Source organism: Sardina pilchardus, chromosome 5 (assembly GCF_963854185.1).
Source record: "Sardina pilchardus chromosome 5, fSarPil1.1, whole genome shotgun sequence".
In the NCBI taxonomy this organism is placed as follows: domain Eukaryota; kingdom Metazoa; phylum Chordata; class Actinopteri; order Clupeiformes; family Clupeidae; genus Sardina; species Sardina pilchardus.
The window spans coordinates 12,875,128-12,892,553 of record NC_084998.1 but is presented as its reverse complement, the minus strand read 5'-3'; the positions used below and the strand labels follow the sequence as shown (position 1 = coordinate 12,892,553).

Here is a 17,426-nt window from a genome sequence, read left to right as displayed (position 1 = left end):
TCACTATCCTCTAGCTGTCCATTCAGTGTAAAATAATTGGTGTTTATGCACAGTCCTGTTGCTGTGAATGAGAAATAAACATAGTGGTTCAGAGTCAGACAAGCGGTGTTATGTGATTGACTGTTGGGCTCAGATATGTGCAATGTTTTGCCCCATCATCATAGCTTAAAGTGGAAATACAAGAGACAGAAATCTCTACCAGAAATGTTCCTGCTCTCCACATCCAAAATATCAACCAAACTAGAACTCGTATCCCCTAAAAATAATTTAGGATGAGGACCCATGTCCTCCCTAGGGCTGAACGATATATTGCATTTGCGATAATATCGGCATATGATCAAGTGCAGTTCTCTAACTGCAAAGGCTGCAATTACACTGGTCACGTTACACAGGAGCTTTAAGTAGCAAAGATTTGAAGTCGCCCGCCCCTCGACATGCACATTTAATCCAAATAAAACATTCACAATCGTGAAAGTAATGACGCATAAAGGATGATTAGTTAAATTATTATTAAATCTGGTTAGCATCATTAGAATGCTGTAGACATTTGATTAAAACTCTTTCATTCAAGTTGACTGATCATCTCAATACCTGTTTTCCAACTTCAAGGCTTCAACCAGGCAGCTGGTTGGAATTCAAGAGGTGGAGTTGTAATATGAATAGTAGGCTATAGTCTGCATAAAGTGTGCTGTCATGAATATCAGACATTTTTACATCACTTTTAGTGAATTAACTGACAAACTGAGTGTGGGAAAGCCACATATTTATTTTTGTTTTTGTGCAATCTGCACTTTTGTTTGTGTGACGTGTTGCTGACTTCCATGTTAATGTTTACCCCAGGCGTCTTTGCCAGTACTTTATGTTCTGATATTTACAAGGTTGTAAGTTCAAATATACTATTGTGATTGAAGTAGTTACAAAAAACGTCATCAATTCATGCATCACCTCATGTCATATTAGAGGTCTGGCATCCAGGAAAGAATTTTAATATTTTTAATCTAATATAGGCCTAGTATTGGCCATACTATATTATGTATTGCTTGTTTTTGTTATAATAATAATAATAATAATACAGTAGACAAAGACCTTAAAAAAGAATTACATATCGCATCGCAATTGCAATATTGGTGAGAAAAATCACAATTAGATTATTTTCCATAATCGTTCAGCCCTAGTCCTCCCAGAGTTTGACTAGATAGATAGATGATGCTCATCCCTGTCTCTCAGAAGGGAGAAGTGGAATTGAGGAAAGTGGTTGGGATGACGGTGCTGTTGACCCACTCCAGCGTCCAGTTTGCTGGCTTGCTGTGCAGCAGCACTGGTGGGTAGCGTAGGTGGAGCGTCACCCCCACGGCTAGAGCCAAAATGGCCACTAGCAAGGCCAGTCCTCGGCGCAGCAGTAGCTGCGTATTAGAGAGCCACCGCGATGGTGGCTTCTGCTTCTCCCCTCCGTCCTCTCTGCTCTCTGAGCGGCCTTTGTCTTCAGTGCTGACTGCCGCGTAGCCATTCTCCTTAGGGCAGGTGCTTGCAGCGGCAGCCTGGGGTAGTCAAAGACAAAGAGGGACACTATCATTAGGGTGGAGTGTTTAACCACCATAGCTCCGATAGCTCCATAGCTCTCAGTGTAGCTTAGCAACACGGATTGTTCCACAAGCCTAATTTGAACCTCAGTCAAGTTTGCACCAAACAGTCAAAACCTTATCAAAATAATCGAAATCCTAATTTGTAGATAAACTAAAAGAATGAACTACTCTAAAGCATTTTGTGTGTGTGTGTGTGTGTGTGTGTGTGTGTGTGTGTGTGTGTGTGTGTGTGTGTGTGTGCGTGTGCGTGTGCGTGTGCGTGTGCGTGTGCGTGTGCGTGTGCGTGTGCGTGTGCGTGTGCGTGTGCGTGTGCGTGTGCGTGCGCGTGCGCGAGTTGACTGTGATGGGATGTACATCAACTATTAATGTTGCCCTCACCATTGGCTCAGCTTCAGTGCTCATCTCCGTGCCCTCTGACCCCTCTGGCACCGTGGTGTCCAGCACAGCGTGGCCGATGGAAGGCTTCTTCCCCACACACGCCACCGCCCCAGTCTTCCCAGCACGCTTCTGAGCCTGGTAGAGTGGTCACATGTGAAATACCATTGGCAAAGGACATGTGAAGTTAAGACTGGTCTGTGACTGACTAAGGGATTTATAACACCATCAATTATATGATGTGTGTTTTTACAGTTCATCAATTGACGGAGCTGTTTCTGAATATTTAACAATGGCCTCCCAAACAAGACCGTATCTGTAAGTAGCCATAGTGACGATGGTGTACTCGCCTCCTCAGCCATTTTGGTCCAGTCCAGTTTAAAGATGAGGGTGATGAAGAAGCAGGTTTGCAGGCTGACACAAATTAAAAGGCCAAGCCACAGACCTGGGGACAGGAGATTAAGATTTAGGGGAAGGCTAGAGAGGAAGAAGCAACCATATTAGATTAGATTAGATTGCACTTCATTAAGGGGGACATTCTTTTGCTAACTGGCGACCACACGCAACAGCATACATCAGTAGGACAGTTGTCACTTAAGACAGGCACAGTACAACACAGAGAAATAGCACAGACACAGGAACTGAAAGGACACAATAATCAGCAATCTCAGCCACATAAATCACAACAGCAAAGATAGTCAGCAGCTCTTTTTAGAAGAAGTACGTCTAGGATACAGTATTATGGATTGACTTCATGGGATATTGTGTAAACTTTGACACATGTGAAGATGAAGATGGTAAAGGTTATTATGTGGAATCAGTCTAAGGAAGTCTGTACAGTATGAGAATCAGTCTGCTGAAATACCGAATGTCCTGAGGCCAGCGTTGAACGTGAGGTAGTAGCCCAACGGCAGCCCAATGCAGTAGTAAGAAATGAGGTTGGACACGGCAGCAATCTTCTGCTTCCCTGCACCCACCAGGATCCCAGAGCACACACACTGCAGGTCACAGCACAGGGAAGGAAAATAAATATGGACATCAAGTATATGTGCTGTGCTGAACATTGGTTATATACTGTATAGTCACAGGAGAAAATGTAGAACAGACTTAAATCCAGTAGATGGATTAAAATGCATGCCATGATGCTAAGGATGCCGTCAGACACCTATTCATTTGTAAGTCAATTAATGAGTTAATGATTTAAATACAGCTTTCCTACAGTGTATTATTTGTAGCAGAGGAGAAACTACATACCGCAAGTCCATCGAAGAGCTGTTGGGGTATGTACAGTGACATATTTTTGTCGATAATCTGTATTATTTTCCTGGGGGAAAATCATAGAGAGAAAGTCACCTTTCAGGGATGTCAATCAGTTAACAGCTCTTTCACAAGTTTTCCGTGTGACATTGTCAAGATGTTATTATATTGAAATATTCATGAAAACTCACTCATCACTGGTGAAGATGTAGCCAATGACTGATCTGGTTGAAGCATAAAAAATCATCTGAAACAGAGCCTGCACACCTGTTGAATGGGAAATGTGTTTAAATCATTCACTACGATATAGTTGAATGTATATAGCGATTCAAACACTGAGGGTGGATGGATAGCATAGAGACAGACAGATAGATGGATGGATGGATATGGAAGAGAGATATACTTACAAGTAAGCGCTAGAGCAACTTTACATGTGATCAGGGCCCTGGCCTTGTTCCCTGCCCCAAGTGCGTTCCCCACACGCACACAAGCGGCACCATGAACTCCCAGAGGAAACTGAGGGCAAGTTATAGGAGTGCAGAGTCAGTGCCAAACACCCAGTGTGCATCTATCCAGTACCAGGCACCTCAACCTGCCAGTTACTACTGCTACTACAATCAAAACAACAAAGCAAATCAGCAAAGAATTTTCATTCACATCTGATCTTAGAAATATATGAAAATGGGTATGTGTACACTCTAAAAAATGCTGGGTTATATTCTCTACCCAACTGCTGGGTTTAAGCTGCTGGGTCATTTTGTGGAGTTGTTTTTACTCAAGTTGTGTTATTTTCGGTAACCCAGCTTTCTGGGTTGTATTTTAGAACAGTGCCCCTCCTCTCCCCCACTACACTACCCAGCTTAGGGTTGCTTTTACTCAGCTACATAGTTAAAATTTGAAAAGAAAAATCGTTATTCTTCCAACCGTCCAGTCCAGCAGTTGCTGTCAACATGCAATGGAAATCAGGCCATTTCGTAAGGTATGTATCTGCTTTTAACCTTTATTTTATTCCATTATCATTCAAACAGATTTTAAGAGTCCACCCAGAGATAGCCTTTGTGATATGAATGAATATCCTGCCAATTTCAGCCTCAAGCAGGACGTGTCATTCATGCCAGCTAGCTAACATTAGACTTACAGTTACAGTTAATGTTACATCTACACAAAGACAGACTCATGAAAACATAGTTCTGTCTTCACTGAGTATAACCAAAGTCTTTTTAAGTGTCTCTGGTATAACCTGCTGAACAGGATCAAAACGAACTTTTACAATGAACTGCATAGCATAACAACAGCTATATGCTTCGTTTTGGTCTAGCAGCTAGCTAACGTTTGTCAGCTAATGTTAGCGAACATAGTCAATTAGCAGCTAGCAGCTAGCTGGCTAACGTTACTGAACTTACAAGTGTTTGTAAGTCTGCTCCAGATCATCTCCTAAAAAAACAACTCCATAATATCAGGTTGTCATTGTTTCTGAGTGTGTTGCGCTTATATTTTGTCTCCTGGTGGATTTTTAATAGCTGCTATCTGTTAACAACATCATTCACTGATAATGGTTCACGGAAGTTTTCGTAAAGTTCTGTACAGTGATTAATGCACTTTTTCTGTCTTTGATTGACAGGGCTGACCTCCAAAACGGACTGTAGAATCTGCCTGCCTTCGTCGAAGTATCACATCACATCCCTTTGTGACTACTAGACTATCTGTTCAAAAATAAAGTAAACTGTCAAGTAAATAATTATGTTGAATTGTATTTCTTTGCCCATTTTCTCAATGCTACCCATACTGGGTTTGGAAAACTTGGCTGTGGTAATTTTAACTAGCAGTTCTGTTGATGTAACCCAGTGGTTTGGGTTGAATCTATACCCAATATACTGTGTGAATAATACCCAGCAATTATATAGTTATAACCCAGCAAATAGTTTATTTTACCCAATCTATTGTGGCAATCTGACCAGTGTTGTGTTGATATAACCCAGCGTTTTGGGTTAGAAATATACCCAACCTGCTGGGTTTAATTTTGTACCCACTGTGTTGGGTTAGTATAACTCATGTTGTGTTGGTCCAATAGTTAACCAGCAGCTGGGTTAAGGTTGGGTTATATCTAACCCAACATTTTTAAGAGTGTATGCATTATCCTAAATGAATCAACCATATTACAGCCAATCTGCAATGTACAGAAAATATACCATGGTCATCTGTTACATTACATTGGTTTGTCTGCAGACATTAGAGCTGCTGGAATGAGCCCTGCGGAGGCCAACCAGAGAGGAGATCACTTACCATGTATGAGATGGTCCCCAGTTCCAGCAGCACATGCTGGGCTGACAGGTCCACCTCCCCCAGCATCCCTACCATAATTTCCCAACTGTTAGCCGCGGCTTATATATTGATTCTGCCAAATTTCTTCAGCTATGAGGTTAATACACGGGGGCAGTTAATATGGTATTCATATTCGTTTTTGTTTCTTTTAGCATGCACAAAACACTGTCCTATAGACTTAGTCTTAGTCTCAGTCTCCAAAAGCATTACATGGAAGGGAATCCAGAAACTACAAGTGTGAACCCTCCAACATACCATACAGTATGTTTTGTTTTTCTATGAAGAACAAAATCCACTATTCACATGCAGAAATCCGTCCCTCTCGTTCTCTTATACACACACACACACACACACACACACACACACACACACACACACACACACACACACACACACACACACACACACACACACACACACACACACAAGTGCATACCTGCAAGGAATCCTCCAGCCTCATAGATCCACCACTCAAAGCAGACCATGAGGGTGCTGGGGATGGCCAGCTGCATGAAGGGCCCCCACTCCTGAAGAGATCCAGTGGACCAGCCTGCACACAGGGACCAAAATGGACACTGCTTACAGGGTCATTCTAACCTGTCATTTTAATCAATGTGAATTGGAATGAGGTATGAGTGTGTGTTATTACATAAAGCGGTGCTACATGTGTGTCCGAGACTCATAGAGAGAGACTGTGTGTGTGTTTGTGTATGTGGGTGAGGGATGACGTGTTGTCCTATATTCCAATATGTGGTTTGTTCTGCATTTCTCACTAGTAGGTCCATAGACTATACAGTCTATGAGTAGGTCACTTTGACTCTAAACGTTTTTCTCCGACATTGTGACCCTGTATGATTGTATTGTTCCTAAACATGGAAGGCAGCAGGGTTGATATCACCTATTGTTGTCTGTTTCGTGTCAACAGCCATTGATTAGGGTAGACTGGATGTCTCATGATGTCTTTGCCACTGTTACTCTACGATTATCTATGCTGTTGTGTACTTAAACCCTAACTATTTCCTTGTCTAGTTAGAGCAGCTTATAGATCTTCAGGGTGAAGTCATTCTGTCTCTCCCTTGATGAGCATGATTGTAAATAAATCACTGTTCCTGATTTTTCCTACCATTGGTCTGACTGGGTCTTCATTCATCTGTGGTATCAAACCATCATGTGATAAAAGGATAGGCCTAATAGACTACTTTTGATATGTGAATCAGTCTGAAAAGATATCACAGGTTGTGTGTGTGTGTGGTCTTGGGTTGAGAAATATTTGAGGTAAACAGAACCCAACACTCTGAGTGTCGGTGCTCTGCCGCTGGGAGAGGGCAGGGAGGAGCAGCAGGAGTGTGTTTGTGGAGGATGGTTTCTGTTTCTCTTTTTCTTCTCCCCTTCACTTGGGCTTCTCATACTCTTTCTACAGCAGGGTATCAGTGCAGTGGCCATTCTCATTCATGTGGGTGATATAACGATTGCAGCAATATAATGCATTTGTGTTTAACTGGTGCATATGTTTTTGTGTGTTTGTTTACAGTATGTGTTCATGTGTATGAGCGTGGATGTGTTTGCCTGTCTGTTACCTCCCCATGTCTTTGTATGGAGCTTCTTCCAACGGATGTAACCAAACAAGAGAAGACACAGCATGATATTGGACAAACTGTAGGCTACAGCAGAGCCGCTACAAGTGTGAGAGAGAAGCAACTAGATTATTCATACTCTGTGCACTCTCCTGGAGGACCATGGATCCCTCGTATTATACAAACTACACAATGAATATTGAAATGCACTTTATAAAAAAGCAATTTCCTCATGTACAGTACATCAACAAATAGGTAGAACTTATGGTAGTATTATTAAATTGAACACCTACGTTACTCCCAGGTCCATCTTGTATATGAGGATATAGTTGATGGCAAGGTTGATGACATTTGCAACAGCAGCCGTGTACATCTGGGGCAAAATAATGCCCTGAAGAGAAAAAGAATGCCCTAGTTGAAGTTTTAATGCCCAGCTGTTGTAATCATTAATTGTAGTCAAGGCAAAGGGAGCATCTTTATCATTGCTTCAGATTATAATACATGTCTCTTCAAGTTTAAATGTATGTACTTGCAAATACTTTTATGTTAAAAATGTATAGCTTTGATAAGGCATAATGTGATCAACTGAAAACAACTAGGGGATCAATTATACTCTTTTGGAGTCATTTTGTTGCACTAAGCACTAGGTGGCACTGTACACAAGCAAAACATTAATATCACCTTCAATATGGACACAAACTTTTAGTGGAAGTGAGGCAGGCAAGTGAGCGATACAAACCTGACCCTATCCACATTAGGCGCTTTTATTTAGAACACTGTTCGACACAATACTGTACAACAAAGGCAACTGATGGAGTGTAGTGTGATGATACTTCACCTGATTCTGAAGGTAAGACACCTGTAGTTGATGAATGAATATGGCCTTGGAGAGAGAAGACAGACACAGTTACAGAAGTGTTCATTACAGTAATATTTCATGAACTCCTATGACACTTTTACAGTTCAAGTTGGGATGTGAGAAGTTTGTTTGTGTATTCTCTCTCCTCTGTCTGATTTTTACCGTCACAACTTACCGGAACAGCAGGCATGAAGGCTGTGACATACAGCTGTGCGATTCTAGACAGGAAAAACAACAAACACAGACGTGAGATTTCTTCTTAACAACATTCATATCTAACTAAGAATATGACAACAGTTTTTATACTGAGGCTTGTTATTACACCCTCCAGGGACTGATCAGGTGCTGTGCTTTCGTGGCTGATATGAGAGCACCCTCACCTGGCCACCTCTGGCTTCTGCCCCAGGGCCAGCAGGATGGTCTCTGCGTTGATGAGGAAGCCCCAGCAAGGCAGGCAGAAGATCAGCAGAATCAGCGTGCTGCGCTGGAGGATCTCCCCCACTCGCTTCAGGTTCTTACTGCCAAAGGTCTACGCACAGAAACCACACAGAAACATAAATACACACATATGCATGTACCTACAGGACATACATATGTACATGATGCAGGACATAAATACTGTACACAAAAAGGCTACTGTACACACATACAGCCAGACAATAAAGTAATCTATACAGAAGTCATCCATTGGAGTCCTTATAATGAGATGTAATGAAAATTTATCTACGGCTATAACTGTATGAAAATATACAGTATCTACGGCTATAACCGGTTTAACTCTTGGATGCAACTCTTCAATGCCTGTCCTCTATATGAAATGTTGCTGATTCAGTGACTGAAGGTATTTAAATTCTGTGAGAGTACCTGGGAGACGAGTGTGTCACAGGCCACAGCCAGGCCCATGCCTGTAGCTGCTACGGTCGAATTGATAGTCTGGGGAAGCGATGGAGATCAGAAAAGATGAGGATGAAGATCACAGTTCTTATAGTCGATTAGGGTTCTTTCAAGATACTCTTTTCCTGTCACTTTCTGTGTAAACTCAACTGAAAAGTCTGCCATTTTTTTAATTGCTGAAGCCTTAACATATCAAAATGTGGTATTTTGTAAATGTAATGATCTTTGTATACTGACTATATTTTTACATTTTGTTTGATCATTCATCAATTACTTTTCTCAAAGCATCTTACAGTGCTATATAGTTACATTTATATATCTAATCTTCTACGAAACAGCTTCTTCTGGGAAACAAAGTTGAACTAGAATGTGTGCATCTTGATCATTCAATTTGAAGCCATGGTGTTGAAGCCATTTGAACTGCACAAACGCAACCTTTCTACTATAATTATAATCTTTCGCAAAAGCGAAATAGAAACAAAAGCAGAAACTGATGTGTCCCCTTGCAGAGCATCATTGGTATATTCACCGCTGAGGCCAAAGCATATCCAGCCAACTCTGAGTTTCCAAGGTGACCACACGCTATGGTGATGACGAAGGACAGGAGGAAGTTTAGGATGCGAGAGATGAGCTGATGAGGACAGAGAGACAGACAGGGGGTCAAGGAAACAAGAATTCTGTGTTCTCATCTTTACATAGTGTGCAGATCCCTCTCATGACATTATGCTTGCAGTCTAAATGAACCCTAACTCTAACCACTATGTGGGGAGAAATGTAAAAAGATTTAAGCAATACTTATTGGTCATTCTGTCATCATTCTTTGTCACGAGAACTCCTAAGAACACGATAAAGCACATGCAATACTGTATATTGTATACTTTTCAGACAAGCTCCTCCTGTATCATCCTAGACTCTTGTTCAGGGCTCAGATTGACTCCATTCTTCCAGAGTCTCCTGTGTCTTTCACAGGGCGCATTGGAAAAGTGTCCTCCTCTGCTTACTTTCCCACACTTGCCTGTGTCTCAACCAAACCCCCTGGTGATCAGGCTTGTAACTTACAGTAAGCGTCCCTGTTTTTGAGGCCAAGTGAATGGTATCATAACAGCCCCAGTGTTTGGCCCCTTGCCTCGTATAAACGTGCTTATGTGTGTGCATGTGTGTTAGAGTGTGTGTGTGTGTGTGTATGTGTGTGTGTGTGTGTGTGTGTGTGTGTGTGTGTGTGTGTGTGTGTGTGTGTGTGTGTGTGTGTGCGCGCGCGCGCGTGTGTGTGTGTGTGTGTGTGTGTGTTTCCAACACTTACCAGAGGCCCAGACAGGCGTAGGACGTGGTAGAGCTCCTCTCTGTAGACCAGGGGCAATGTGCGTCTTAGCCAGTCGTATCGGAACAGTTTCCTGCTGGCTGCTGTTTCCTCTGTGAGCTGCTCGGTGCCCAGTGGCACTCCCGTAGCCTCCGGAATCCCCGCATTATCCATTCACCCGTGAGACAAGACCAAGAGGAGAGAGAGAGGAGAGAGAGAGCAAGAAAGAGAGAGGCTGAATAGAGATCAAGAAAGGGTGAAGTAGAGAGAGAGAGAGAGAGAGAGAGAGGTTCTGTGTTGCAATGGGGCACACAGATTCTGCTGTCAATCCATTGCAGAGGCACAAGAACATGCACACACTCACCCGGTCACCCCCTAACACTCATACACACACCCCACACTTCCCATACCCTACAAACACACACACACAGACACACACGCTTGGGGGGAAAAACTCTGCAGAGTTACTGATTAAGTAACCTGCAGCCACTCCAAAGAGAAAGAAAGCGGGAGGGAGGGAGAGAGGGAAGAGAGAGAGAGAGAGAGAGAGAGAAAGAGAGAGAGAGAGAGAGAGAGAGAGAGAGAGAGAGAGGCCACAATCAAGCTCTCTTAATTCCAGTGGACGCAGCAGCATTCGGTGAGGGAGCAGGGCACGGAGGGGTTTTGTGGTCTTAAATGTGGGTAATCTTATCAAGAATTCCTATGTAAACAGCAAAGGCTTGTGCTTTTGTTGCATGAACTATTTGTCATTAGTCTCACATTACATAATAAATTTGAAAAAGAAAAACAATTTTAGCTTAACAGTGGTGACAGTCAGAGAAGTATTCTTTATGACCTAACCTTTGCCTGTGTAAGGGACATTGCCTTTCACCTGTGTCAGAGTTACGTAAGTCTATACTTTATTGCGCTTCTATTGTTCATTTGGTGGTTTTACTGTAAGTTCACGTTTCCATTAGAAATTCTGTTTGTTCATTATTGTTTTCGATCTGTCTGTTTATTTGACTTCATTTGATATTGATTTTGCTCACATTGCCAATGCCTCCACCCTCACACAACACCCTTGCTACTAAACATGACAAAAAGTTCAGCTTGCTACAGACAGCTTTGCAATGTCACTACCCCTCCACTGAGGTCTTGCAAATGAAGTGACATGTCAGGGGGTTCATTGAAGCCACATGGATGATAACAATCTCCATAGTAACATGATCACTGTTATCTGCGTGCGCCATCTCAGAATCTGCAAACTGAAACCTTTCCAGGACTTTCAGAGAAGCCGCAGGCAATGGTAACATATTGCACATCACACTCAACCTTTGACCAGTTGTTTCTCTCAGCGTTATCCTCAGTCACCCTATCGTCTCTTGCACAACTTCTATTGATCTTGAACGTGCTAAATAGGGTCTGATACAGCGCCAGATTGAGCCCTGGACTTTTAATGCCCCCTCTTGGGTTCATCTCTGCTGGCACTGGTGCACAATGTACACAATTCTGTGCAATTCTCACAGTAATTCTTCCATTTCGAAATCTCTGAACAGAATATGATTTATCACTGTATGATGTCCTCTTTTACAACTCCCCAGTGGGTGACTGAAGTCTCTGGACTTTACACCTGTGAAGCTTATCATAGGGTGGGGCGGGGGGGGGGGGGGGGGGTGCATCAGAGGGTGGTATGCAATTATCTGTTGAGTGGAGGAAATCCTGTTGGTATTCCTCTCCAACACTATACAGTATGTCCTCATGCTTTTGCAATACATGTGTGCCTTATGTGTTTCAATGATTAACACCCTTGGCATTGCGCTTTTTTTTTTTTGGCAATCATGACAAATTGATCAGATTTACCTAGATTTTCCCTGAATGTGGAGCAGGTCTGCTGGTCTCATGCCAGATCTGTTGCAGAGATGTCTGCTCTCTGGACAGGGAGGAAGACTTCTGACCACTAGGGGGTGCACACACGCTTTCAGCTAACATCATTATCAGAGCTGGGAGTGGAAATGATTGCACTAGAAATGATGCCAACATACTGCCACCTAGTGAACAAATACCTTCCAGTAGAGCTGGCAGTTGTTGTATGCATTAAGGAAGAATTAAAAAAAAAAAAAATGTTCACAGCTTTTGTCCAGGTTTGTGTCGGAGAAAGATCACGGCTGAAGCTACATAACATCCTCTCTCTCATGATAAAGCCATGTCTTTCAGTGCTAAATGGGTATTCTGTTGGTCTACATGTTTGGTATAGTTTGAGAGGAGGGTTGTCAGTGTGCTTGGTCCTTAAAAGTCTAAATATGAACAGGACTCCGATGAAGATGTTTCTAACATCGAAACAGTCAATGTTTTGCATCTTCTAAATAAAAACTAAAGAAGTTACCTGATTTGCACCAGCGTCCCTCTTCCTCTTCTAAATGTTAACTGTTGCTTTAATCATGAGCTCTGTGTGCCAGTACAGTTCCCAAATTTAGTGCAATACTGTTTTTTTCTGAACAAATAATTCAAACCAAATAAAAGTTGTTGATATGGTCGTTGTTGTTACTGTCTAGAAGCTTTGTTGTTGTTATTTGACATATGACATCACAATTCTATCTGAACAGGAGTGAGAGCCTGCCTTGATGATTCTGGACAGGTGGGTGCATAAATAAACCACTCTAACAGTTACACAAGCCATTACTGCAAGCCATTAGGATAGCTCCACACTGTGTGTCCTGACGTACATGCCAAATTATAACTCATTATTGTTACTCACTGCAAGGGAGCAACCAGTGTCCACACTGAATAGCCTGGAATGGTTTAAAAGTTAAAAACACCAGGCCTCTGAAACTCTTGAAGTCACAGCAGGGGCTTAATAAATGCATTAGAGCCTAAACCATTATGACTATTGTTGTGTGGGGGCACAGCATTCTTTTGACAAGAAGTGCTGAGATCAAACCCATGGTAATTAGGCTGTGTCTAGGGCAACTCAACAACATTCTGCTGCGAGGCTCTCTCAATAGCCCAGTCAAGATGTTCAAGAGTCAATCTAGTTGAGCTGCATACACGGGTTGGTCTTTTACACACATCATTATCTTGGGGAAAAAAAGAGGCTTCATGAGGTTACATTCTCATGAAAGTGTCATGCAAATGGCTCCTCATTTTAATTTAGGGAAGAATATAATTACTCATGGCCATCAACTGCAATATTTATTTCAGTAAGTAAGGGTGCTGATTCATGTTACTAAATTTAAAACACTTATTGGATCATCTGGTCATGTTAAGCATGCAGCTATTTGTGTCAGCCAATATTAGAATGAGCATTTTATTCTGGTTGTCCGTTGATAAGTTCAATTCATTTTCCCAAATTGTGGCTGACGTGCAGTTTTGAGAATTAGATTTATAAAGCTAAAAAAAAGTATGACAATGTCCCAGAAAATATAACAAAAACACTATTTGTATTAGTTCAAGAGCAAATGGGCAAACATTGCCCTTTTCATGGCTTAGTACAGCATATTCATTTCTGCAACTAACAGGATATGTGACGTTTAGGATTCTATTTAGCAGTTTGGTATTGACACCATCAGGTTTCTTAAACAAATATTTCCCTAAATAAATTTGAAAACATATAGATTTTCCACACCATGCCATGCAACTATAGTTTTGTAATGACTTTGAGTTGTATGAGTTTGCCAGATTTTTTATATAAACTGGTTTCAGATATAGGAACTCAAAAATCCAAGTACACTGAACTAGCATACGGTAGTGAGACCAGAGAGGGTTAAAGCGAAGGATCTTTATCGAGACCTACCTTAAGGTTTGAATGATCGTCTCTGAAGAAGAGTTTTGTCAAAACATGTTTGCTTTTTAAATCTGCAGTAGATATGCATGTACTGCAGGCAGAGCTGAGGCAAGTACAGGGGGACTCAAAGTCAGGCTGAAAGAGGCCCAGGAGGATTACAGGAAGACGTTGGAACAGAAGCTGCAGGAGAACAATATGAAGGAGGTCTGGGATGGAATGAAGACCATCACTGGCCAGGGAGAGTATAGCAGCTCTGTGGAGGGAGATCTGGACAGGGTGAACCAGTTAAACCACTTCTACAACAGGTTTGACTGTCTTGCTCCAGCTTCAATGGAGCCCCCCTCTCCCCCATCATCACGGTGGATCAAGTTAGAGGACAGCTGTAGAGACTCCATCCCAGGAACGCAGCCGGGCCTGACGGACTGTGTCCAAGACTGCTGAAGGTCTGTGCTGCTGAACTGGGAGAGCCACTGGAGCACATCTTCAACCGGAGTCTCCATCTCGGGAGAGTCCCAACACTGTGGAAGACATCATGTCTCATCCCCGTCTCCAAGAAACCACACCCAAGTGAGCTTAATGATTTCAGGCCAGTCGCTCTCACATCACACTTGATGAAGACCATGGAGAAACTGACTCTAGGGATACTTAGGCCCCAGGTGCGCAATGCACTAGACCCGTTACAGTTTGCATACCAGGAGAGAGTGGGCGTTGATGATGCCATCTCATACCTCCTACACAGGACACACTCTCACCTGGACAAGGGGGAAAGTGCTGTGAGAATTATGTTCTTTGACTTCTCCAGTGCTTTTAACACCATCCAACCCCCCAGACTGAGTGACAAGCTCCTGCAGATGGGTGTGGATGCTCACCTAGTATTCTGGATTGCAGACTACCTGACAGAGTGGCCACAGTTCATCAGACTGAAGGACTGTCTCCCTGACACTGGCATCAGCAGCACCGGAGCTCCACAAGGAACAGTGCTCTTTTCAGTCCTGTTCACCCTGTACACGTCTGACTTCTACTACAACAATGAGTCACGTCACATGCAGAAGTTCTCAGAAGATACTGCAATTGTGGATTGTATCAGGGATGGGCAGGAGGAGGAATACAGGAGCCTGGTGCAGGACCTCCTACAGTATCAGCTCACTGACCAAGGAGATGGTGGTGGATTTCAGGAGGTCTAAGCCCGCTCTGCTGCCGGTCACCATCGAGGAGGTGGAGGTGGTGAACACATGCAAGTACCATGGGGATACATCTGGATGATAAACTGGACTGGTCAGTCAACACTGAAGCACTCTACAAGAAAGGGCAGAGCAGGCTGTATCTCCTGAGGAGGCTGCGGTCCATCAACGTCTGCAGTAAGCTCCTCTGGATGTTTTACCAGTCTGTTGTTCCCAGTGTCCTCTTCTATTGCTGTGGAATTCTGGGGAGGAAGCTCTAAGAAGAGGGCTGGTAAGGAAAGCTGGCTCTGTTGTTGGAGCTGAACTGAATAGAATAGAACAGAATATATACTTTTTTGATCCCGTGAGGGAAATTCAGTTCTCTGCATTTAACCCAATTTAACCGAATTAGTGAACACACAGCACACAGTGAACACACAGTGAGGTGAATCACACAACCCAGAGCAGTGAGCTGCCTGCCCAACCAGCGGCGCTCGGGGAGCAGTGAGGGGTTAGGTGCCTTGCTCAAGGGCACTTCAGCCGCGGTGGACTGGTCGGGGATCGAACCGGCAACCCTCCGGTTACAAGCCCGATGCGCTAACCAGTACACCACGGCTGCCCCCACTGGAGTGGCATCACTTCCGTATCAGACAAAAGGACCCTGAACAAGCTACTCAACCTCCTGGACAACGACTGACTCCACATCAATATCATACAGCAGAAGAGCTTGATCAGTTGGAGACTACGCTCTCTGACCTGCACAATGGACAGACTGAGGAAATAATTTGTACCCAGGGGGCCAGGGCCATACAACTCTACAATGCTTCACTAAAGGGAAAAGGAGAATAGGCTATCTGCACCTTCACCCTCTTATACACTTATACTTACATGGTATTTCTAATACTATGTACTGTTGACATTGTTTACTGGCTTTACTGGCTACATTAGCCCACATGCACAACCCTTCCCTCCATCCCCTTGATTGGGCTGTGGTCTAACTTCACACTTGACCAATGGCTGATACCTTCATCCTATCAAACTTACCCTTCATCCTACCTTCATCGTATCAAACTTACCCTTGCCAAACTTATGACTAAGCTATTTTTTTTATCTTATTTGTGCATACATTTATACTAGAACTGTATTAACATTCATATTTATTGCTGGTCACCAGACTTTAACCTTGCACTGTTGCACTGTTGGACTTATTTGCACTACCAACTTGACACACACCTCATACTGGATCACAGTACAGATCCTCAGTTCGTTCATACACATCTTTATCTTAGTATTTAGTATTTAACTCTTTCTTATTAGTCATGTTGATTTGTTGATTTGCTGTTTTTGTTGATCATCCTGTTTACATTGTAGTGTATGTTGTGTGTGGTGTCTTAAGCTGCTGGGACCTTGAATTTCCCCTTGGGAATCATTAAAGTCTATCTATCTATCTATCTAGACTAGCCATAAAGGCTTTTAAAACATATCCTTCCTCATCCTCACCCCGCTTGGTGTGGCTGGATTACTCTTCATTGTAGAATTTGATTACATGGTGTTGTATCCTGCATTTATGGAGCTGCCACTAGGGTGCAGTATTAGGGAGTTACATCCCTGGAGTTCACTTACACACATGTAGAGTGGAAGAAGAATAAAGAAACACATGTGGACTTAACCAGGTGCTGTGACTGAGTTTCTGGAGAGTTAACCTCAGTTATAGTCTATAATATTTGGCGACGAGGATAAAACATGCTGAACTGACTTACCTTGCATTGAAAGAAGGCTGCTCAAAGAAGGCAAGTAGTTAGCCATATTGTAAGCAACTGAGAGTGAAGGGGGAGTGAAGAAAACTGGAACAATGTCGATTTTTGGAAAAGTGGAGGCATTCGATCCAGAATCAGAGGATTGGAGTAGATATGTGGAAAGATTGGAATTCTACTTTGAAGCTAATGAGGTAACAGAAGCAAAAATGAAAAGGGCCATCCTTCTCTCTGTTTGTGGTAGTGCTCTGTATGGAATTATAATGGATTTGATAGCCCCAGCAAAACCAAGTGAAATCGCATATACAGACTTGGTAACACGAGTGGGTCAACATTTTAGTCCAAAACCTAATGAAATTGTGGAGAGATTTAAATTCCACTCCTGTGCAAAAGCTCCTGGGGAGACAGTCTCATCCTACGTGGTAAAATTGAAGCATCAAGCCACTCATTGCGGTTTTGGCGCTACATTAGAAGAGCGCTTGAGAGATCAGTTTGTTTGGGGCATAAGTTGTGAGCAGACACAGCGCCGCCTGCTGGCAATGTCTGATTTAACATGGAAGTCTGCCCTTGAAAAAGCAATAGCAGTGGAAG

The 17,426-nt window shown here is 42.9% G+C and overlaps 2 protein-coding genes across 2 annotated transcripts in view; one reads left to right on the top strand and one right to left on the bottom strand.

Annotated features, from left to right (window-relative positions):
* The window catches only part of LOC134080219 (sorting nexin-12), a 94,348-nt gene that overhangs the window by 66,160 nt on the left and 10,762 nt on the right, over window positions 1-17,426 (top strand). The window lies entirely within an intron of this gene.
* Window positions 1,058-10,652, bottom strand: LOC134080213 (multidrug and toxin extrusion protein 1-like). Its single transcript, XM_062536523.1, has 17 exons — window positions 10,165-10,652; window positions 9,394-9,495; window positions 8,835-8,903; window positions 8,351-8,499; window positions 8,146-8,188; window positions 7,950-7,994; window positions 7,405-7,502; window positions 7,115-7,212; window positions 5,974-6,087; window positions 5,499-5,566; window positions 3,623-3,731; window positions 3,407-3,482; window positions 3,213-3,282; window positions 2,824-2,956; window positions 2,309-2,403; window positions 1,962-2,096; window positions 1,058-1,538 (listed from the first exon to the last, which is right to left on the bottom strand). The coding sequence occupies exons 1-17, from the start codon at window positions 10,333-10,335 to the stop codon at window positions 1,224-1,226; spliced, it is 1,890 nt and encodes a 629-aa protein (XP_062392507.1). The 5' UTR covers window positions 10,336-10,652; the 3' UTR covers window positions 1,058-1,223.

Bases quoted from the DNA above. Each gene is read 5' to 3' on its own strand.
- LOC134080213 (XM_062536523.1), bottom strand. From the start codon at position 10,335: ATGGATAATGCGGGGATTCCGGAGGCTACGGGAGTGCCACTGGGCACC. The intron at 8,189-8,350 runs GTGAGGGTGCTC...TTTCCTGTCTAG, and splicing joins CAGAAGCCAGAGGTGGCCAG to AATCGCACAGCTGTATGTCA. The intron at 2,957-3,212 runs GTATGTAGTTTC...TGTGACCTGCAG, and splicing joins AGCTCTTCGATGGACTTGCG to TGTGTGTGCTCTGGGATCCT.